Below are 21,596 nucleotides of genomic sequence, written 5' to 3' on the forward strand. Positions count from 1 at the left end.
GAAACACGTCTCGATAGCTCTGGGCTTGCCTGGGTATCGCTAGCAATTACAAGTACAATCGCACTCGCACTCGTGATTATGATTATGGTTTATGCTTTGTTTGATGTGAGGTGGATTGGATGGAATCATTGATGTTCTGCTTTTTCGCTCTTTCTCCCTGCTTGTGCTCGGTGCGTGGTTTAGTTAGTCGCATGGATCGCGTCAAAAGAAGGATATGTGGTGCAAAAACGGCGTGTACAACGTCACCTCAAAGGCGTCATCCCACTCCGGGTACGACGTCACACAGCGCTCACAGACAGCATGCATTGCAAGCGCGCAGAGTACCACAAGATACACATTCACGCCCCCCCAGCAGCCTGTTTCCTCAGATCCTCAGCCCTCTTCTTACTCCGCCCCTTGGCCTCCTCAACCCACTTATCATACGCATCACCACCCTCCTCCAGCTTAGCTTTAACGACGCTCTTCAGCAGCTCGCCCACAAACCCGACAAAGTTATGCCGCCGCAGCGAGTTCTCCCACAGCCACTTCGCGCGCTGGTCCTCGCGCATCTCGAGCTCCTCCTCGTCGCCGATTTCTCGCGCCCGGATCCGCAGGTCCTTGACGCACGCCATCAGGTTGAAGCGGATCTCGCCGTCGGGGTAGCGTGCGACGCGGCGCTGCAGGACGGGGACGACTTTGGAGGGGAAGTCGGCGGCGGTGCAGGGCCCGTGGAGGATGGGCGCGGGTTGCAGGCCGTCGAGCTCGTAGAGCTTGTTGTTTATGGATGTATATCTGTGTCTGTGTGAGTGGTAGTGTGCAGGGAGGGGGGCGTAGCGCTTACGCGATGAAGTGGAAGACGTCGTCGTCTTCGGTGGCTGTGCGTTGTGTCTCGTCGACAAAGGGGGATGACCTGGCGAAAGAGTTGTGCGTTTCGCGGATGAGGTCGGAGTTCGAGAGCGTCTCGCCGCGCAGCTGTGATGCATGTCAGTTGGCCCCCCGCAGCCACAGAGTAAGAAGGGCAGGCTCAACACACCTCTGGCGGAAACTCGCCGGCGAACTCCTTGAACTCTTTCAGGTCCTTGCCGATGTTGACCTCGCCCTCCTTGTTCAGCAGCACCGAGATCAAGGCCTGTGTGCCGCAGGCATTCTGTATCGTCTGCGCCGCAAAGAAGAGATTGTTCGCCGCCTCGTGGTCGTATGAGCCGTCTTTTGGCTTCTCGCCCGGCCGCTCGCCCGTGGGGTACTTGAAGAGGAAGATGACGCCGTAGACTGTGCCGAGTTCCTGCAGCGCCGAGGCGTCGAGGGAGAGGAGGTCCTCGAACTGCACGCCCTTAACGCCGAGCTTCTCGATGAGGTACGTGAAGACGCCCTGTCACGCGTTAGCATCCTGCTGGGGCACTGTTCACTGCTGAGGCATACCGCATCCGACTCGATCGTGTTCCAGCCTCCAGACATGGTTGTGGATGGTGCTTCTGCCCTCGGGCTTTGTTTGTGATGACTTGGCTGGCGCAATGCATCATCGGAGTGAGGGTCGGTCCGCGTGTGGGGCTGGAATTAGTTCCGAACGCCGGAACGCCCCACCTTCTGGATGGTATGGTTGTCAAACAACATGTCAAACGGCTGCCAATCACACAACGTCAAGAGACGGTTCGTATTGGATTACGAGGTCGATCTCCCAGCGTACATCATGTAGTGCGACATGGCATGCAGACTACTACCTTGCACAACACGAGGAACTATCCATATATACTTCATCACCAACTCAAGTACTCAAACTCCAAGCATCCCACTCGGCCTGCCAAACCACCGGCTCCAGCGCCCCCTCCACGCTCAATATCTGCCCCAACGCACACTCCGAGAACGAAACAGGAGGCTGATGTTCCAGATAAAACACATCGTATCGCTCATCCATCGCGTCCTTCAGATTCTGCACATCGCCCGCGGGATACAGTTTCTCCCACGGCCTGGTGCACGCGTGCCCCTTGCAGCGCTTGAGCGTGAGTAAAAGACCATTCAACCGCGAGCTCAGACGCTCGATGGACCACCCGTTCACGGTTCCATTGGTGTTGTAGACGTTGTGCAGCTGGTAGGGGTCGTTCTATGCGAGTCAGCATATCGTTCAATACCAGCGTGATATTAAGACGACTCACCGTCATGTCATACAGCTCATGCTCATTCGTGCACCAAACCGCATACGCAAGATCGTACTCCTCCCCAATGACGCGCACGTGTTTGTACGTGTTGTTCGGGAAGTAGTCCTGGCCGAAAAACGTATTCCCCTCGACCAGATACTCGCCCCAGAACTCGATGTTGACATGTTCGCTCTTCTCACTGCTCGCTAGCAGGTCGTCCGTAACGGGGATTACTTCGCCGTCGAAGTCGTCGCGCAAGGGTATTCCCGCGAGGCTGAAGATTGTGGGCACAATATCCGTGTGGCTGGAGGGGATGGTTTGCACGGCTCCCTTCGCCACGCCGGGGCCTCGAATGAAAAAGGGAATGTTGACGTCTTCCTCGATATTACAGCTCTTCCCGGGTGGTAGGCGGTGCTGTCCGATGTGGAAACCGTTGTCGCTAGTGTAGATCAGGTATGTGTTCTCGAGGACTTCGGGACTGGCGCTCAGGCGTTCCATTATTGAGTCGATGAGCTCGTCCACGGATTGCAGGGACTGTAGTCTTCTGCGGTACCTAATCAGAGAGTAAGCAACAGAGAATTTGGTACTATGTACTAGAGATTCTACCAGTTGTCGTTGTACTCGATCTCAGATTGATTGAGCTGTCTAATCGTCTTAAAGTACGACGCAGTACCAGGCTACATTACAATTGTAAGCAAACACACCAGCCATCAGCGGTGAACAACCTACCGTATCCGGGTTAAAATTCGGCGTTCGCGGGATCGTCACATTGGGAAAGAGATGCTCGTGTCTCTTCGCAGGGACCGGCGGATTGAACTTTGTCGGTCTCGGGTTTGTGATGGTCTCAGAATGGGGAGAGATGGGCGCCACACCAAGAAAGAACGGCCGATCCGAAGCAGCAATAGCTTCGTCGAGGAATCCCACTGCTGCGGCAGCAACGAGATCGGTAGAGTACTCGCCAGGGTAGTTTTTGTGTGTGCCGTTGTTCCGAACCATGGTGCTGTTGTAGAAGATATAGGTGCCGGGATCGACGAGAACTAGGGTGGTTAGAAGATGGTGATGTGAGAGGATTGCGAGCCATACAGTCTGATCCGTTCCAGCCCTGTATGCGCGGGTTGTTGTAAGTTGAGGTGGAGAAGCCGTTCATCATCTTGCCAGAGTAGTACGTGTTGAACCCAGCAGCTTGGAGCCATACTGTTCATTTATGTCAACGAATTGTGAGTGAGGAGTTTGAAGCTGATCACCGTACCTGGCAGGTAATTATCATTGAAACCCTCTGCAATGAACTTGGGGTATCCGCCTCGCGAAAAGTCAGTATCAATATTTCCTAACCCTTTCGGTCCCCCGAACCATACCGTATGGAGCAGAAACGTCCGTCACATTAGTGTTGTGAGCAGCCTTCCCCGTCAAAAGCGACACGCGAGAAGGACAGCACAAGGACACGGTGCAGAAGTGCTTCTTGAACCACGTCCCCTCCTGCGCAAAATGCTTCTGGACCGACTTCTGATAGTCCAAGGAATTAAGATGCATATCCTGATCGTCGGTCATAATGAAGATGAAATTTGGCGTTGAGGAGCGACCCGTCGCGACGGAGAAGCTCGCCGCCAGAGGTAACAAAAGTTGACTTGCAATCATCGTATCTTTTTTTCAGTGCAAATCTCTGCCCTTGATAGAGTGACAAGTTGAATGCAGAACCCTATCAACCGCAGATACAATGGTCGACGACTTGAAGATTTCTACGGGAAAATATCGATCCCGCTCCGATTGCGTGAGCAGCGGATCTACTTGCGTGCTTCGGCTCAAGGATCAGGGATGTCATTTTCCAAAGTGCCCATATTGAACAACTTGAGGTATTGATACTCGAAAGTATTGACATAGTGAAAACAGACTCGAAAAGAGGAGTTGAATTGAGAAATGAATAGACCATTGACCGAAGAGACGGAAATAGAAAAGCGCATATAATTACTAGCCCAACTTGACGACATTTCTCGTATCTACTTTCCCCTCTTGAAGACCTACATCAGCTCGAAGCTAGCATAGCATGAAGAGCGATCTTGACTCGAGACTTGCATGGTGCGAATTATCGTTTCAAATGCTAGATTGCCTGAATCGCGGGGTGTTATATGGTGTTGTATAGCGAACCATGGTAACTTGCCCTAGAGTCTCGGACCGACGGTTGACCAATCAGAGAGCACGTTGACGTACAAACGTTCAGACCCACCCTTCAACAGTACATGTTCGGTTATAACGCCTTCCTATTGGTTAGAGCCCCAGAGCCTAAGTTACCGGGTGAAGGGATACGGGAATACGGTGCTCAAGATAGGATATCCGCTGACTAGCTATCTAGCCGCTAACTGCTATTCTAGGCACCGGCGACGGTAAAAGGGTAGATAATATAATACAGTAGATACCCCTGTATAAGCATTACGTAATATAGCATAAATTTAATGCTTATTATAGGTTAATTCTTATAATAAGGCTAATCTTAGCATTAAATTAGCGTTTTATAAATAGCTTAAATCTCTATACTAAACTATAAAAAAAGAGAATTTAAGCTTAAAATAGATTAGTAATAAGAGTTTAAGTTAATTACTTATATACCTTAGTAATATAAGCTTAAGCAAATTAATTATAAAAGATTTAAAGTATTTTTATATAACTCTACTAAGTATCTTCCTAGCTACTTAAGTAGAATTATAGAAACTCTACTATATTATATGCTTTACTATATAAGATAGAAGCTTAGATAGAGGTAGGCTTATTATCTTCCTTAATATTATCTTCTATAGCTATAAATAGGCTTATAATATAGTCTATTATATCCTCTACGCTGTCCTCTACGTACTCTTCTAGTAGGTTAAGCTAGGTATTAAGCTAAACCTCTATATAATTAATTATAGTAAGTTAGTTAAGATAAAGGATAAGAGCCTTAGCCTCTTTATAATTAATTAGGTTAGGTAGTTATAGGCTAATATTTATATTTAGATAGAAGCTCTTACTTTAGTAGTTAGTAATTATTTTAGCTATTACGTTAGACTATACCTAGATACCCTATTATAGAGCTATAAAGATATTTATAAGTAGTAAAAGATCTATATAATTAAGTATTTTTTTAATAAGAAAGTTTAGCTAAAAGACTTAGTACTTTATCTTTTAGTTTTAAATAATACCCTAGTTATAGGGCTAATACTAGGAGGTTAAATTAGGTAGTAGAAAGTAGATTCTGCTATAAATTATTAGCTTAGAGTATAGTATTATAGATAAGTTAGAAAGTTTAGATAGTTTAGATAGCTTAGAGGGGTAATTTTAGTAGAGTAAAATAGTAGGCGTTTTTTAATATTCCTAGACCCTAGATTTCTAAGCTAATAAGAGGCTGTAAATTTATTTTACTTATATTAGTAGTTTTAATCTAGTAAACGCCTTTCCTAATTAGGGTAAATAATAGGCCTTAGTAGAATAAAATTAAATTACTAACGTAATATATTTATAAATTTTATAGACTTAGCTAAATTTTAAGCTTATAATTAAGCTATCTATAATACTAAACTCCTTATACTTATATTATATTACCTAGCTAATAGCTTTCTACTAGGTTTACTACTACTAAGTTATAAGTAAAGAAGTTATCTAGTAGTAGAAGAACTCTCCTACTATCTATTTAAGCTATAAATAACTTTAACTATTTTTCTATAATAGCTATAGTTATCTACGCCTTTTAGTTATACCTCTAAGAATAGCTTAAGCTGCGTAAGTTATACTTCCTTTTACTAAAGGTATATAGGCTATTAGCCTTACCTATAACCTAAAGAGGTAGCTTATTACTCCTATTAGTATTAGTATAAAGAGTAATACTAATATAAGTTTTCTTCTTCTTCTTCCTGCTCTATTTATATATAGCTAATATAGTATTAGGTATAAGCTTCTAGTATAACACTATTTTATCTATATTATAGTAATTATACCTATTATAGCTATTAATCTTAGTCTAGATCTTATCTATTACTACCTCTACCTCTAGTAATAGCTTAAAGGAGCTACTCTTACTATACTACTTATACTATTAAATATTATACTAGTGCTTATAACTATAGATAAAATTATAGCTAAACTTTAGTACTATAAGGCCTAAGTACTTAGGTAAATAAGCCTATAATTACTATATAGCTTCTGTTATTATAAAACCTTTAATAGCTACTTAGCTACCCTCTATTAATATATACTATTTAAACAGAGCCTGCTTAAGTATAGAATAATACCCTACGCTATATTATTCTATATATTTATTATAAGTAATAGCGCTAGCGTTAGTAGTACTACTAGTATTAAGAAAGGTATACTTATTAGAAAGTATTTTATAGATAATACTTTAATTAATTAAGTAGTAAAGGTACTTACTAGCCTACGTTATAAGCGCTTATTACTTTAAAGTTAGGTAATTTTAAGCGTATTTATAGATAAGTTTATACTTATTATTACTAATACTATATTAGTAGGTAGTAGCAGGATTTATAGATTAGGGTATTTAGTATAAGATTAGTAAGTAGTTTTAGAAGAATAGCGTAGTAGAATAGCTAATTTAAGAGTAAGCAGAGATTACGTAAACTATTAAGTATTTATATACGTAATTACGTTACGTAAAAATGCTAAAAACACCTCCTTAGAGTATTATCCTAACTAATCTTAGCTGCCCTAGCTACCCTACTAGTTACCTGTTATAGGTATTAATTGCGTAAGGGGCTAAGTATATTCTTACAGCTGCATTAATGCTTATCCTTACTAAAAATAGGTGGTAGCAGGCATTTTAATGCCTAAGCTGGGATGATTCCTATATTAGGGCGATTCTTATGCGGGGGTATCTACTGTATGCTCATATCCACATTACCCTGATCTACGCCCTTTGTCGTCTACTCAACACTAAGCCCCGCAATCTGCAGAAACTGCTCGAAGTAACCTTCTGACGTAATGCAGAAGTAAAACCCTTGGATGCCCGGGCAGCGGTTTTCGACTCGGCATCCCGATGGCAGTTTGCAATTGCCATTGACGTCTAAGTTGATAGCGGTGAGCTAGTTGTTGAGAATTATTGCAGATTCTGACTTGACTCCGGGTCAGGTCTGCCTCGATTCAGGACTAGCTAGCCGGTGCTTCGTGATCGGGCCGTGATGTTTTCTTTCTTTAGTTCCAGTTCGCTGGAACCAAGTGCATGTTATGGCATGGCATGTACCGTAGTGGGCCTCGATGTGACTGGGTCTTAGCGTGACCTGTTTCCGCACGAAGGTGTAACGGTGAGGTACTAGGCGGCTCAAACGCGTAGGGTAGGTAGTTCATACAAGCTGCCCCTTCGAAGTTGAGACGAAGCAAGAATATATCGCGAACAGGATCCCCGGCGCAAGTCGACGATCCAATAAAAACAAATTTCGAGTGCTGCATAGATGAGTCTACGTCCAATGCTTACCCCTACCTCTGCAGTAAACGGAGTGCGATGACGCCAATCTCGTCATACATTTCGGATGAGCGGGGGGTTGGGGTTGCACAGTACTTGATGAAGATCGTTTCGGTGTAATACGAACAAGCAGATAGCAAGCTCCAAGATGAGAGCACCATGATGGGCAGCGCTAGTGTGACGTGAATATCTCAACTCAACGTAGACTGAAGGCGTTCGCTGTGGGATGAAGTCGAGATCAGCGGTTGCAGTGAACTTGCGTGGTGTTAGAGCTGTGTCAAGCTAAAATGTAAAGTTTATGCACCTAGCTCACTGGTATACTTTATGGTAGGGTTGGTTCTTCTTCAAGGCATCCATTCCGCACATTCCGCATGGTCGATACGCCATCCGCCACGTGGACCACGCGCGTCTGAGCAAGTATTCCACGTATTCTACCGACATACTGACCTGCTGAAGCCAAAACCTGGATGGATCACTCCAGCCGAGCTAATATGTGCTGCCAAGCCGGTGTGGTGATTGGTGTTCCATTCCCAAGTCGTTCTCGAATCGGCAACCCATGACGGACCTTTCCGTTCCCCATGTCGCTTCCGGGTTCCCTCTGCATGGCTCAAGGGTAACGTAGATCATCGTGTGCACCTAATGAGGCCATTATGATCGACGGCAAAGGTGCTGAAACGCTGCGATTTGCGACGTGCGATTCGGCCCGATCGAGTGCTTGTTGTTATGATGTCTTGATTATTGATCAGGCCATTGGTACCGCGGAACTCTTCCAGATCTGTCCGAATGCGATAAGACCATAAGAAAGTCTCCGTTGGAGAGATCTCTGCGCCCCTTGTTTTGATTTTCATTGTGCCAGATGATCTTCGTCCAGGGGCGAGTTGCCACGGGTATATCCAAGTCATTGTGAAAAGGGCAAACCTTGGCATTGCAGAAGACAAGACTATCATCGTGGAGCTTATCTAGCCCCAAAACAAAAGCTTTGGGGAATTCGCGGGAAATCGCGGAGAGCATGGAGGCCAACAAGCAACGTTTCTGGTCGACGGCGCTACGTCAGGAGCTAGGAGATATGGTCCGGTGCACGGTAATAAGTCAGTGCAATCGATAGACACGCTCGCCTCTTTGGCGTGGACGGGTTCGTGCAGCCAGACGACAGGACGCTTGATAGACTCGCTGTGGACTGGCAAAGACCTGAGCAATGTTAGTTCGACGTTACAACGGATGCAGTGCTCCCCGTCGCTGCTCGTGGTGATAATGCGGATAAGAAGTAAGGTTTGGAAAAGCGTCCTGTCTGTCGAGTGCTAGCTGCGTTTCCAGCAAGGCGCCCGCGGGATATCTGTCATGATTGAGTAATCGAAACCCCGGGCAGCGGAGAGGGTGTTCTTCAGGACAAGCCTCTGGTGTAGGCGTGTGTGGAGGCTGTACGAGCGGAGCGCAGTAGCGGAGGAGAATCTTTTCCAGGCTGGGCGGCGGAAACATGGAGGCAAAATCCCTGTCGCTTCCAGCTTCGATAAAGCGTCTAGCGCGCTCGCTTGCCCTTGGCCTTCGGCTGACCGGGATCGCACAGCCCCCGGCCTGGTCAAGCGTAGCAACAAAGAAACCATGACATGTCAAGTTACCAAGCACAGCGGCGGTCCAACCTGTGGCCTGAGGATAACGCCGCAACTCAAATGCCACTGTCCATCGAACATGAGCGCGGCGGAGTACATCCCGGATTTCCCATCGGCTATACCCATTCAGAAGGCCGCTCTGCACGCACAGGGATCAGGATGCAGTCCTCCACGCACTCGGGAACCCCTGTCACATGGCATCGACCAAACGGCCGTGGAAGCAGCCCCTCGGTCAACCTCGACATCACGCTTCACCGGCTTTGCACTTTTTCATATCGAAAATGTGGCTGTGTTGGCTGCGTTTAATCCGCATCTGGACGGCAAGCGTGCGATTCACAGTTCGCGTGTTCTTCAGGCATCCAAGGCACCCGGCAGCATGGCATAAGTTAGAACGGTGCTGTAAGTCATCACTTAGCGTACGTTTGACAGTCCGTGTGTAGAGCGCAAAACCTGGACTCCGGAAGGCTGGAAAAATGGTCTGATTCATCTGATAACATCGAATGCTCGAGCACAAAGAGATGACTGTGTACAAAGACGTACCGATGAAGAAGTAATTATGTTCAATATTGATTGGCTAATTAATTTACGAGTAGTCTACATGGGGTTGGGGACTGCATGTTAAAACAGGCTACGCTAACAGCAAAACCAACTCAAAGTGATGTGTCTATGCATCTCTCGAGGTCGAGGCAATCATCCTAGCTCATATCGCGTTCCTTTTGTGATTTGCTGTGATGATCTGTTCCTCTGCACTGGCTCCCTGGCCGCATCATCTGAGACGAGGTGACGGCTAACAAACCACCCTGCTCTTGCATGAGGGTGTGGGTACGAGCGATTTGCGTTGCGTTCTGCCCCAGCGCCACTCTACCACATGGTGTACCGGATGACAGTGTGCGCCAGCCATCCCTACCCGTGAGCATGCCATTGGCTACCGCGCCGCAAGCCCCACACCGTGATTCTCTCCGGTCCCGTGCGCGCAACAACCTTTGTCTTGAGGGTGATTTCCACCAGGAGGGGCGTGAGGAGCGGATGTTCGGTCAACTTCGTGGACGTGGTCATCACGCCGTCATGTCGGAAGATCGCATGTTGGGGTATGACGGATAACATGCCAAGTTGCTATCCCCGGGCAAGCGTAATGAGTAGAGGAAGTACGGGTTGGAGATCGTAATTGGATCGATTAGAATGTCGAACCCTCGCTACGTCGAGGCAATGGACGCGTCTGCAAAGCCAACTAGTTCGATCCTATGATTATCACACTCTCCTCCATCTTGCCACTTCATGCGTGATGATGCTGTTGGGAAGGCACTTGGGGCCCGATCGTATGGTCGAAAGTCCCAACATTAGATGCAATATTCGGGGGAGGCTGGTGCGCAACCGCTGTGTTCCTGGAGGGATCGTTCAGCCTGCTTCGTTACGTCCAGATAGGTGTAGCCACGAACCCGCTGGAATATCCCGTCATATTAGGTACACCATAGTTCGGTGCATGACCTTGCGGCGCCGCATAGGGCGCCATCATCGCAGGAGACGAAGTAAGTGGAGCCGCGTAGTTGTTCGTGCTGTACACATCGACTGCTGCTCTTGGGACTTCGAGGTAGGGGGAGGTTGGCGTCGACGCCAGCGCTGGGGGGAGGAACGTCAGAGGCGAAGGAGCAAAGGCCGGACTCAGGCTCTGGCCGTAACTGTGCTGCGCAATGTGATTACCGAGATCCAGATTCATCGACTCCATTGCATAAGGAGACTGGTGGATGGTAGGGGATTCTGTGGTTTGTTGCCTCAGCCAGTCTCGTCGTGCCTTGTAGGATGATACCAAATCAAACGGATACCCAGCTAGATAGGCCATGGTCTGTGTCATCGTGTCGTAGCGAGGATCTTGATACCCCTGGATTACGTGGACAATCTCCTCTAATGGGCGCAGAGACATGTCTGCAACAAAGACGGACGCGACATCTGGAAACATAGCTTCCAGTGCTAACGCGGTGCCATAGAAATGTGCGAGAACAACAAGGACGTTGACATCACCGCGCTTCGCCGCTAAGAGCGAGATCGGGACCCAGAAAAGCCATTTGCGGAGGGCATACAGTTGGTTGAACTGTTCCTCTGGGGTTTGCGGCTGGTTCGATGTGCTCAACCGATCAAGATAGCCTTTCAGCTGGTCGACCCACTTGATTTCTTGGTCGTTTCGATTCAGGTATGGCTGAACTCGCTGCAGGGAAGCGTTCATGTTCGCGATGATGGTCAAGTGCTCTCTTCTCATTTCCTGGGAAATGGGTGTGTTGGTCGGATTGATAAAGTGGCGAGCGGGCATTGGCGTGTGCTCAGCAATGTAGTCGGCGAAGAGTGACTCGTGTCTCCATGATTGCATAGACCGAATGACCTGCATAAACGATTAGTGGTGTTGATAGTATTGGTTGTGTGGAACATACTGTCTTGGTTCCCGTCACAAGCGAAGCCCAGCCTCTCCTAGGGGGTCAAAGTTAGATTTTGCCTTTGAGACTCAGGTGTTGAACCTTACCAGTCGGTAGCCTGCCATGCAAGCAGAAGGGATGATGCCAGCACCGCATCCGAATTCAGTTTCGTAAAGTTAGTGATGCCGTCGTGCAACCCCTTCAAGGCGATGCTCGCATGATGAAACGCCAGATTTCGGGTCTCGTTTGACTGAGAGATCCATGCCAAGTGAGACGCAGAGAAGGCAAGGATAGAGTTCATGACAAAAGGATATGACGCTGCAATGCTCAGAAACCTTGTGCGGGTTAGCAGGGAACAACTGCGAGCAAACAGAGAAGTGTGCTTACTTGGGCATCATATCTGTCCAGAGAGTCATTGTCGATGTCCTGTTTCGGAACATCTCGTTTGAGATGGACGTAAGGTGGTGGATCAAACGCAGCTCGGTCTTTGTATATGCGCGCCATTGAGGTTGCGGATATACACGTAGTTCTGGAAAGGGAAACTCGCCAGTCTGCCTCCACAGCTCAATCGTAGTCTCGATCTCTGGAGTCCAGAGCAAGTTGGGCTGCTGGGGAGATTGGGGAGACTCTGGCATCATGGCAGTCGGATTGTCCATGTAGTCGCAGCGAACCTGATGTTTGGTACAGTTCCGACTGACTAGCCATTAGCATTTGATGTAGAGTGCTGCAGTCGACGCTACTTACCATTGCGGAAATGTCTCGTCACACCGAATATGCCTCCTCTTGCAAGTCTTGCAACCCTTTCGGGACTTGGTGTGGCTGCGCCTCGAAGGACCTCCACCTGGACCGGCCATTTTAAAAGATAAAAAGTCAAGTTTCTTGCGAAAGTGAGACGTAGAATACAACTCCCTTCCAGCAAGAAGCGATGGCAAGTTCAAGTGGTGGTGTAGATGGGGTTGCAGTCGTTGTTCCTTGGTAGGTGGTGGACTGGACGAAGGGATGACTGGGGCGGAGTTGATGTGGGCGTAGATCTCGTAGGCGGATTATCAAGCGAGAGTGATGGGTCGGAGACCGGTGACAAGGGCGGCAGGATACTCTGAGGCTGCCGAGAAGAAGTTGGATGTTTGGTGATATATATTACAGGCTACAGATGGTAGGAGCATAGATAGACTTAGTGCTAGAAGATTATTGACGCAGAAGCCAGCAAGTGTCCCAAACAGGGCAGCCAGGGTGCGGACGAGGTGACAGCGGCGGATGTGGTAAAGAGCATTATGCAACGTACCCTTGCAAACAGGCCATGCAGAATGCGGACAAGAGGTATGGGACTAGAGGCTGGACAGGCTGGAGAGAGACTTGAGCGGCATGCAAGCAAACGCGCAGGGTGTCTTGTGCTTGGATCCAAACACGGCAAATGCAAAGTCAAAGGCCAACGCAATTAGGAAAGGTTGCGGCCACGCAAATAGCAGTGACGCCACAGGTTGGAGCGGAGAGGGAGGGCAGGTGGCATCCGGTACCGATGGCGAAACGAGGAGACTAGTAGGGGAGTGAACGAAGCTTGCGGGAGCTACAGTCTGTAGTCATTGATCCACAGATGGGACCGGCATGCTCGCGACTCGTATGACTTTGCCCCTACCTAGTGCAACTCTCAACTAAGCTCTCTACCCAAGGCCCACGAACTCATTGCTGTGAGTAGGCGTTCGTGGGCCAAGCATGCGGCCATGGCGTGCCTGAGCCTGGGGCGTCATCTGGAATGTACCCAAAGCAAACAAACCTTGTTGCCAGAGTGGCCTGTGGCCCGAAGCACGCTGCGAACATTTCTGAGGCCTAGTGACGGTGGAAATGTCGTCGGTGAGCCCTGTCACTCGGTGAGGACGGAGACTCGGAGACACTTGACAGGAGCCGGCCACACCACATTCAGGTGCCCTCCGAAGCCCAAAAGTCATGTCAACGAGCCAAAAAGGCGCGCACATGTCTATTTTCAAAACCCGCGAGCGAACCGACGATACTGGATGACAGAGGCTGGTGGAAACGGTCGCCACCATCGAGTTCCAGCAGAGTTGCAGCGCGCAATTATTGATCCTGATGCAGCCGCGATTGCTGATGCGAGGCACCACAAATCGCCAAGGGTTGCTGGAGCAAGTGCCTCAATATCTGCACGCCAAAAATAGGTCTGAGCTGCTAATGGCTGCAGCTTTTCAGTGCTGTCACCGTCTGTTGCTGGCAGCACCGAGTCACCAGACTTAGCAACCGACACCGACACCGACACCGACGTGAACCGTCTGTCCATTGTGCGCGCACGCTGTCTGACTGCTAGTCAAATGTTACCGCAGATCCCGGCGAGCGGCCACGTTCCAGCAGCAACCATGGCAGCCTCAGCTAACGCTCTCGGCATGCGATCAGCGGTGGAGTGTCTAAGAAGCGACTCTCCATTGAGTGCAAGCGAACTGTGCGAGCTGGCGCCAGATGACGGCGATGATGATGATGGTTACGCGAACCCGCTGCAGCGGGCCTGAACCTGAGCCTGAAGCCATTGCGCTGTGTGTCACGAACAAAGCTGCTGTGCTGCCTGGGCATGCGGTGGCTGCCAGCCTTCCCACATTCTGCGCTCCAGAGCGACGGAGGCGTCTTCCGCTGTAAGGCTGCGAATAAACGTTGCGCCTTCGCTAGCGGTGCGTCTAAGCGCAACATAGAGAACGCGCTCAGAAATGTCAAGTCTGATCCGTGACGGACAAAAGCTGAGCAAAGGGTCGCGATGTTGCAACCGACCGAGGCAACATTGCAGGCAGTGATTGGGCCCTGTCACGGCCACGGCAGGTCCAAGCGAGTCGGTATGTGTAAAGGCTAAGCAGCAAAGGGAAAGCGTGACCAGATTGGACGTGAGGACCGTGAGACTGGCTTGGAACGATTTTCTAGAAAGCTATTCTTAGAGAAACACGCTCTAACAAGTTCAGCCGCTAACCTGGAACCCTGGGATCATGCTGGTTTCCGCTGGTGTCACAGTCAAGGTCCTGAGCAACCTCACCGTTCCATCTGCTCCACGCATACATGCCAACCATCCCCAAGACATAAATATCACGGCGGCCAAGCCGACGAGGACGCTCGCCTACATTACCCAGCCAGCGCCATCGCCACGTCTTTTCTGCATAAGAAACCTCTACTGGCCCTCACTGTTGTCGGCGAGGAGCTGCCAATACTTGTTGTGATCTTCTGCCGACGGCGCGGCATGTCACGCTCTTTGGGAAGGTGGTATGCGCCACAAAGCACAACCTGTCCTCCCCGACCATGGCTCGAGCTGTCGAATTTGTCCATCTTATCCCCATGCTTTTTGACCCGCTGCCCGGTATCTGTCTTTGTGGGGAACATCCCTCGACGCAGGACAGCATCATCGCATCAGCGACGACTAGGTAAAATCTGGGTGCGAGCGTGATCCCATGGCTTATCTCAGCCGCACATCATTTCTGACAGCTCTAGAGACGACTCACCGTCGCTGATCCCACCACATTCGATGTGGAACAAGCAATTGGCTGCCAGAAAAACGCAAAACGCAAAACCCCATCAGCTAACAAAGTATTTGACATCTGCTCGACCATCGAGAGACCAATGATGGATTGCGCCTACACATCATAGACCACCGCAGTACCAGCCTTAACCTCTCTCCTACGACGATCAAAGAAGCAAGTACAAGCGTGACGTGAATCAGAATGAACCATGCCGATACGACTACACCGATGCGATCACACCGATACGACTGCACCGATATGGCGATGCTGCCGCCCGTTGCCCTCGTTCCGCTGCACGCGCCTTTGCCTCATCCACCCCTCATCTCCACCACCACCACCACCATCACCACCACGACCACGTCAACGGGCATGCCTGGAAGGATGCATCCGGGCCGCAGCAAAAGCAAATCCCTCGCCTCGCCGAGCTACTAGACAGAAGATCAGCGAACCACACACAGACAGGTATTTCACCTATACGTCGACAAGGACCGTTACGACATATTATTTCCGCTGCAAGCGACTTACACTCTCACACGCACATACGCGCACATGCACCTACCAGCCATTCATCCTCCCGCCCGGTCCCACAGATGAGCTAACACCCCCCTCTACCCCTACCCCGGTCCCCGCAAAACAAAAGAAACAAAGGCAAAGCACACCCATCCTTTGTTCTGCAGAACAACCATGTTACGACCTTGCAGATCATCATGCCCACCGCTTGTTATCAAAGCAACTAACACCATTCATTACCCGTACAGACAGATGTTGAAATCGCGCACGCCGAAAACAAAAAACACACACACACACACACATGATCGAACAATCAAGTCGCCAAGGGCCCCATACAATACTAAAACATTTCAAAAAGCTATCTACTGCTATGTACCGATGCCGTGCGTTATCAACAGGAAAGAAGAAGAAAAAAGAAAACGCCTGAAAATGTCGGTAATCTGTAAAATCTGTACTCGGTTATCGGTGAGGAAGGGAGCGTAGTAAAAAAAAACCCACCCCAAAACCATACCATACCAAACATGACATGAGCCCTTTGTGTGCAAAGCTGCCCGGCCCCCCCCCCGCACCCCGCCGTCATATGCGATTAAGGAAGTTTCGCTGAAAAACATGTCTACAAAGATGCCAAAAAAACACTCTCATTCCATTGTCGTAAATGCTCATATCATTGCCCCTCCCCGCCTCCCCCCCACATCCCTCGCAGCCACCCCTCCTTTCCTTTCCTTTCCTTTCCTCGCCCCATGGTTCAAAGACTCGTAAGCCCCCCTTTTGGTATCCATCTCTTCCTCTATCCTTTTCCCCAATAATCCAACGCCCGCACCCCACATGTGAACAGAAAAGAAAGGGGTGGAGTGGATTCAGACGGCGTACAGCTCGCGGAATCTGGTCCCTTGGTCCGGGGGTAGCGCTCCCAAAAAGGAGTCGAAGTTCCCAATCATGCCTTTGTACAGCTGGATGACCTTGTCGCCTTTGTTAGCCCGAATGTAAAAGTCGTCGTGCGTGCGTGCGTGCGTGCGTAGAGGGGGGGGGGGGAAGAACAAGACTTGACTTACTTCTTGGAATGTTTCTCGGAATGCGTTTTGTCCCACGGGACGCGTCACTAGGGCTCGGTCTGCATGTGCCATTTCACTAAAGAACTCGAGCAGCGATTGCTCCATGGCTCCGGGGTTGGCGAGTATCATGCGCATGAAGCCAGTGAGGGCGTCGCTTTTTTCGTCGGTCCACATGACCTTTTTGATTACGCGAATGAAAGGAGGAGCAATCTGGGCGAGATGCACGGCAAGTTGTTGTGCGCATCCTAGACCCAGTCTTCCCAGCGAAATGGCCGCGTTTTCGTTCAGCGATTCGGGCACGTTTTCGTCGAACAGAATGGTTCCCACGGTTCGCAGGAGTCGGTCTACATACGGCTGCATGCCGTCCTTCTGCCTCATGGCGATCTCTCCAACAGACCAGCAGGCATTGTTAATAACTGAGTACCCTGTTTCGTCGGCGCGGAGATGTATTTGAGAGACGTCGAGTTGTTCGATGAGGATCTCGAGGATTGTTGGGAGACATGGCTGTAGCTGTTCGAACACATAGATGGCGCAGTCTCCCAGAAGTGCATAAGCGGACTGTCGTACATCGTTCTCGGGGTGTTTCATGCAAAAGGCCAACAGCTGGAAGAAGTTTGGTGATGCTGCCACCAGCTGAGCACTGTCTTGACGTTGTAGAGCTTGAACGATTGCGCTGAGCAGGTCAAGACTGGTGACGAGAAAGTCCTTGTCAGGAATCTCCATTCCGGGGTTCTCAGATGCCATGACACCGTCTTCCAGGTTGCGTTGGATGACTTTTATGCATCGAGCAAAGATGCCCGGCGCATACTGTGCAAACATACTGCCCAACGCCGTTGCGACGTACGACAGACATTCGAGTAGGGGAAACATCTCTCTTGATTGATCTGATACCTTGTTCCAACGTTGTATTAGTGCTGGCATAAGCATATTGACAAGGTCTTCCTGTGCGAGTGCAGGCCCAACGTGTTCGGCTAGGGTCTGGACGCAATCGTACAGGATGAACATGTTTCGGTCCTTGTACACCGCAAAGCATTGTACAAACTGATTGACAATGACACGGCAGTAGTCTTTGAGCTCGACGTTTGCTTTCTCCTCGAGATTCGCAAATGCAGATGCAGCAGCTTCCTGAACACCTTTGTTGGGGTCCAGCATCTTCTTTAGTATTCCGTCCATCATCGGCTCGAAAAACTGCTGCTTCCCGGCTGGATCGAGGTGTGCTGCCCATCCCGAGTAACGCCCGAGGGACCAACATGTGATCTTCCGGACAACAGGCTTGGAGTCTGTCAGAAGCGATATCAGGTAGGGAGTGAGCATGGGCAGATGTGGCTCGACAAAGGCCATGCAGCCATCCGCTATTGCGCCAAGAGCGAGGACAGCCGACTCTCGGTGTGGCCATTCGGCGTGGCTGAGGTTTGTGGTCAGGTACGGAAGGGTAGCCTCGAAAACGGACTCGTGGAATACAGAGGCCAGCACGTCCAGAGCTGCAGCCGAGCATTTTCGGAGGTTCCATGCATCTTCGGGGTTGTCGTCATAGTCGTCTTCGTCATCAAAGTCATCGATCTCGCCGTCACTGAGGTCGTCCTCTGTAGGTCCTGTGCTCCCGTTGACCACCGCAGCACCGTCCCCATTGCCGGCGGCCATTGATCTCCCTGTTTTGCTGACTGCGAAAGTGGGCTTGATGTCTTGTTCTCGATCCTCGACCTCGTAGTCCTCTTCCTCGCCCTCGAGACGCAAAATTTCATCTTCACTGTGGACCATGCTCTCGAGAAGCACAGGAACGACCTTGGACAAGTAGGGGCCTAGGTGTTCACGCATCTTCTCGTGCTCACTGACACACAACCAGAACTCAGCCGCGTCCAACGCCAGCTCTGGGTTCTTGACACTGCGTTGCTGCGTGACCATGTAATCGACTAGACCCGACATGTGAGGTATGATTTTCTCCGGTGCAATATCCGCAATGTGAACAAAAGTCCTGCAAACAAACTGACGAACTTCCTCACTTGAGTCGCTGGCGAGCTGGAAGAGTTGTTGCATCAGTGCATCGAGATTCGAAAGCACAGTCTGAGATTTATCTGGGATAAACACGTTGATACTGGCTAGCGCATCGACCCGTACTTTGGGCACAGGGCTGTTGGTAATCTCTAGTAGCTTCGGGAAGAGGAAGCTCAGCGGCCGTTGACCCTGGTACTGCCTGTCGAGGGCTTTTCTGCTGTCTTCGCATATCTTCAACAACGCACTCATGCCTCCTTCTTGCGCCTGAGCAGAAACGTTGCCGTCTGCATTGCTTATCATGTTGATGAGGTCTGAGAGGATCTGCGGCCAGCCCATGATACCACCCTGCCGCACAATTTCGGTTATGACGTTCCCCGCGTATCCTCGCATCTGTGCGCTTGGGTCCTGGAGACCTACTAAGATGATGGATCTTATGTAGGCTTGCGTGGACTCGGGCATGGACTTGTATGAGGTTTTGACATCGTTCTTGAGCATAATGGCCGCAGCGGCGCGGGCGTGGGTGTAGTGGGCTGCATCCATGCTGACAGCGGGCGGAGGCTGGCTGCTCGAGAAGACGTAGGCGAGATATTTGTCAATATCAGGGGAGCTCCTGGCTGATTTGAGCATCTGTAGAGCCCGTGGGGTCAGCGCGATGAGGCCTCGTGGTGGGCACTTCAGGGTGACTAACAATCTCTGCATTCTTCTGCGCGTTCTTGTCGTAGGCACTCAGAGAGTCCTTCAGACACTGCGCCAGCTGCCGTAAAGGCTCTTCCTCGGGTTGCCACGCCATGGCGAAGCGATGTGTGATTTGCGATGCGGGGAGGATATGAAGCTGGCTCGAAAAGCACTGCGGAGAGCGATGCCGGGAGCAATACGGGTCCTGCCCTACGGAGCAGAGGAGACGAGGGGAGGAGGAGGCTCTGGTGGCGCCGGAAGCTGGGTCTGTTGGTGCAGTTCATGGTTAGCTCTGCTTTGCGCGTGGGGGGAGCAAAGGGCCAAATTGATGCGAGGCCAGCGCTACGTACAACTCGCGTAATGGGTGGTTCTACAAGGCCACGATCATTTTCCCAGGTCCTACAGATGCTAGGTCGTCTAAAATATTGGCGTCTTCTGCAGCAGCAAGTTTGCTTGTAGGGGGCGCGGGGCAACGGCTTCCTGCAGTGGACCAGTACAATTGTGCGCCTCGGGCTGCACAGTGGGCGGATAGGGCTGCGGTGCGACAATGCAGCAAGGCGAAGACGAGTTTGGCAGCGCAGTCGGCGGGCCTTGACACGACGACGACTGAGGTAGGTACGGGGGAAGTGGGCGTAAGAATTGTGAATTGGTGGGTCGCCGCGGTCCTACCCACTCCACTAGCCTCGACAAGTGATGGCAACAGCTCCTCCGAGTGTCGACACCCACGTCCCACACCGCATGCAGTCCCCAACAATCAACACCGACGTGCCTCATTATGGTGTTTCGGTTGCTCGAGCTATAGGGCTTCCCAGGGTAGCCATGACACATCTGACGTGTGGCAAAGAGGCGGCTTGCACGTTGCACCGCACCTGCATCTGTACCTCTGCACTAAACAGATATCCGTCTGCACCAGCGCCCTCAAACATCCATATGCACACAGTGAGCAGGACTTCGCTTTGAGTCTGCCTTCTTCGAGTCGGCTGAGGCCGTCGACCTTCCCCATGCAACAAGAGAGGCAGATGACGCAGAACTCGACAACGAAAGATTGACTCCACTATGAGTCCCCAGCTACCAAGAAGAGCAGTGTGATATTGGGCATCTCGTCGTTCTATCATGATCGCATTCATCTGGACTTCGCTTATACACAGACTAAGAATACTGCCTACCTCCACCGTCTGCTTTACAAGCGAGACGGTCTTTGCGTTTTAGGTACGACTCGTCGCTTGCAACCTGCGGTTACCACGGTCACAAGGCAATGGCAGATCTGGTCCAGCGTTTCCCGATCGAGGAGGTACCCAGACCTCGCTACGGCGTCAGCATGGGTCGACATACTCACCGTCGTCTCGAAGACTCGCGGTCACCAGACAAAATGCCGGGATGATCGAGCCTTCTGATGACAGCTCTGTAGAGCTGATCTCAACCAACGAAGAGGTGAATTGTTGAACTTGAGAACCAGTCTCCACCCAGATGCAATCCAAGCCGATTGGGATAGTTCGTGCATACCGAGCAAGGCGACGCGTTTGAAGACATCTTATGGGATTCCTTCTACCACCTTCAGGGTTCCATCTCTCTACGAAGGGTCGTAGCATCCTCTGTCTTCTGCCATCTGTACATCAAGGTGTTCTCCAACCTGCAACACTTGACGATCTGCCAATCCATCTGCGACGTTACACCTTGTCTGTTGTCGAATGAAGTGCTCGAGGCTTTGGGATTTGACCAGCTACTTGTGTGTTTGCAGCTGAGTGTTGAAAAAGCGACACCGACTTTTGACTATCCTAACATCTTGGCAGAAGGTATGCTACTGTTGCCAGTTCATCTGCGATTGCTGTTTGGTGCAAATTCAGAAATCCATTACTTTGCTATGTGGTATATCCTCTTTAGGTAAAAGCTGCGACTTTCGTCCAGGCGGGATAGTTAATAAAACCGTCGAATCACTCCACCTCCTAGGCAATAGGGCCCGAGGCCCTGCTATTGAATGGAGAGACTGGGTGCACTGCCAATTGAGATCCATGTCAACCAGAGACTCAAAGAGGGACTTCGTACTTGGGCTTCTTTGTCTGCATCGGCATAGGATGTCACATCGAAAGTGTACTGGCTTGGCGATGACATGAGCCGATTAGAGAACGACTGGGAGATCGAAAGATAGACAACATACCACCTTTCAGCCGAATCTCTGGTGAATTTCCTACCACATCAAGGACAAACCAGGCTATGCTTCTGCAACTAGGAGAGACACAGTCCACAAAGAGAGCGGCACAAGAACGGCAACCATTGCTGCGAAGTTGTGATGAGTCCAAGTGCGGCTTC

General features: G+C 50.2%; 7 protein-coding genes across 7 annotated transcripts; 1 reads left to right on the plus strand and 6 right to left on the minus strand.

The window, feature by feature from the left end:
- Positions 1-35: 35 nt before the first annotated feature.
- Positions 36-1,434, minus strand: P153DRAFT_350064 (ubiquitinyl hydrolase; the record flags this gene model as incomplete). Its single annotated transcript, XM_033666272.1, has 4 exons — positions 36-771; positions 821-951; positions 1,013-1,348; positions 1,399-1,434. The coding sequence occupies 4 exons, from the start codon at positions 1,432-1,434 to the stop codon at positions 339-341; spliced, it is 936 nt and encodes a 311-aa protein (XP_033519191.1). The 3' UTR covers positions 36-338.
- A 162-nt stretch (positions 1,435-1,596) lies between these two features.
- Positions 1,597-3,822, minus strand: P153DRAFT_370708 (arylsulfatase precursor). Its single transcript, XM_033669102.1, has 7 exons — positions 3,467-3,822; positions 3,361-3,411; positions 3,195-3,305; positions 2,841-3,148; positions 2,718-2,788; positions 2,130-2,664; positions 1,597-2,077 (listed from the first exon to the last, which is right to left on the minus strand). The coding sequence occupies exons 1-7, from the start codon at positions 3,744-3,746 to the stop codon at positions 1,742-1,744; spliced, it is 1,692 nt and encodes a 563-aa protein (XP_033519192.1). The 5' UTR covers positions 3,747-3,822; the 3' UTR covers positions 1,597-1,741.
- Positions 3,823-10,566: 6,744 nt separating this feature from the next.
- P153DRAFT_301348 (uncharacterized protein) lies at positions 10,567-12,414 on the minus strand (the record flags this gene model as incomplete). The annotated part of the gene is made up of 5 exons (XM_033664379.1): positions 10,567-11,529; positions 11,579-11,615; positions 11,668-11,895; positions 11,948-12,253; positions 12,305-12,414. The coding sequence occupies 5 exons, from the start codon at positions 12,412-12,414 to the stop codon at positions 10,567-10,569; spliced, it is 1,644 nt and encodes a 547-aa protein (XP_033519193.1).
- A 508-nt stretch (positions 12,415-12,922) lies between these two features.
- P153DRAFT_360974 (uncharacterized protein) lies at positions 12,923-14,073 on the plus strand (the record flags this gene model as incomplete). The annotated part of the gene is made up of 3 exons (XM_033666950.1): positions 12,923-13,096; positions 13,198-13,699; positions 13,760-14,073. 3 exons carry the CDS (start codon positions 12,923-12,925, stop codon positions 14,071-14,073), a joined length of 990 nt encoding a protein of 329 aa, XP_033519194.1.
- A 1,811-nt stretch (positions 14,074-15,884) lies between these two features.
- P153DRAFT_127514 (uncharacterized protein) lies at positions 15,885-16,304 on the minus strand. Its single transcript, XM_033662021.1, has one exon. The coding sequence runs from the start codon at positions 16,179-16,181 to the stop codon at positions 15,939-15,941; it is 243 nt and encodes an 80-aa protein (XP_033519195.1). The 5' UTR covers positions 16,182-16,304; the 3' UTR covers positions 15,885-15,938.
- Positions 16,153-19,468, minus strand: P153DRAFT_127526 (ARM repeat-containing protein). The gene is made up of 2 exons (XM_033662023.1): positions 16,623-19,468; positions 16,153-16,529 (listed from the first exon to the last, which is right to left on the minus strand). The coding sequence occupies exons 1-2, from the start codon at positions 19,311-19,313 to the stop codon at positions 16,428-16,430; spliced, it is 2,793 nt and encodes a 930-aa protein (XP_033519196.1). The 5' UTR covers positions 19,314-19,468; the 3' UTR covers positions 16,153-16,427.
- On the minus strand, positions 19,469-20,359 carry P153DRAFT_127525 (uncharacterized protein). The gene is made up of 2 exons (XM_033662022.1): positions 19,640-20,359; positions 19,469-19,556 (listed from the first exon to the last, which is right to left on the minus strand). The coding sequence occupies exon 1, from the start codon at positions 20,115-20,117 to the stop codon at positions 19,707-19,709; it is 411 nt and encodes a 136-aa protein (XP_033519197.1). The 5' UTR covers positions 20,118-20,359; the 3' UTR covers positions 19,469-19,556; positions 19,640-19,706.
- Positions 20,360-21,596: the final 1,237 nt, after the last annotated feature.

This window comes from Dothidotthia symphoricarpi (assembly GCF_010015815.1).
Source record: "Dothidotthia symphoricarpi CBS 119687 unplaced genomic scaffold P153scaffold_22, whole genome shotgun sequence".
Taxonomy (NCBI): domain Eukaryota; kingdom Fungi; phylum Ascomycota; class Dothideomycetes; order Pleosporales; family Dothidotthiaceae; genus Dothidotthia; species Dothidotthia symphoricarpi.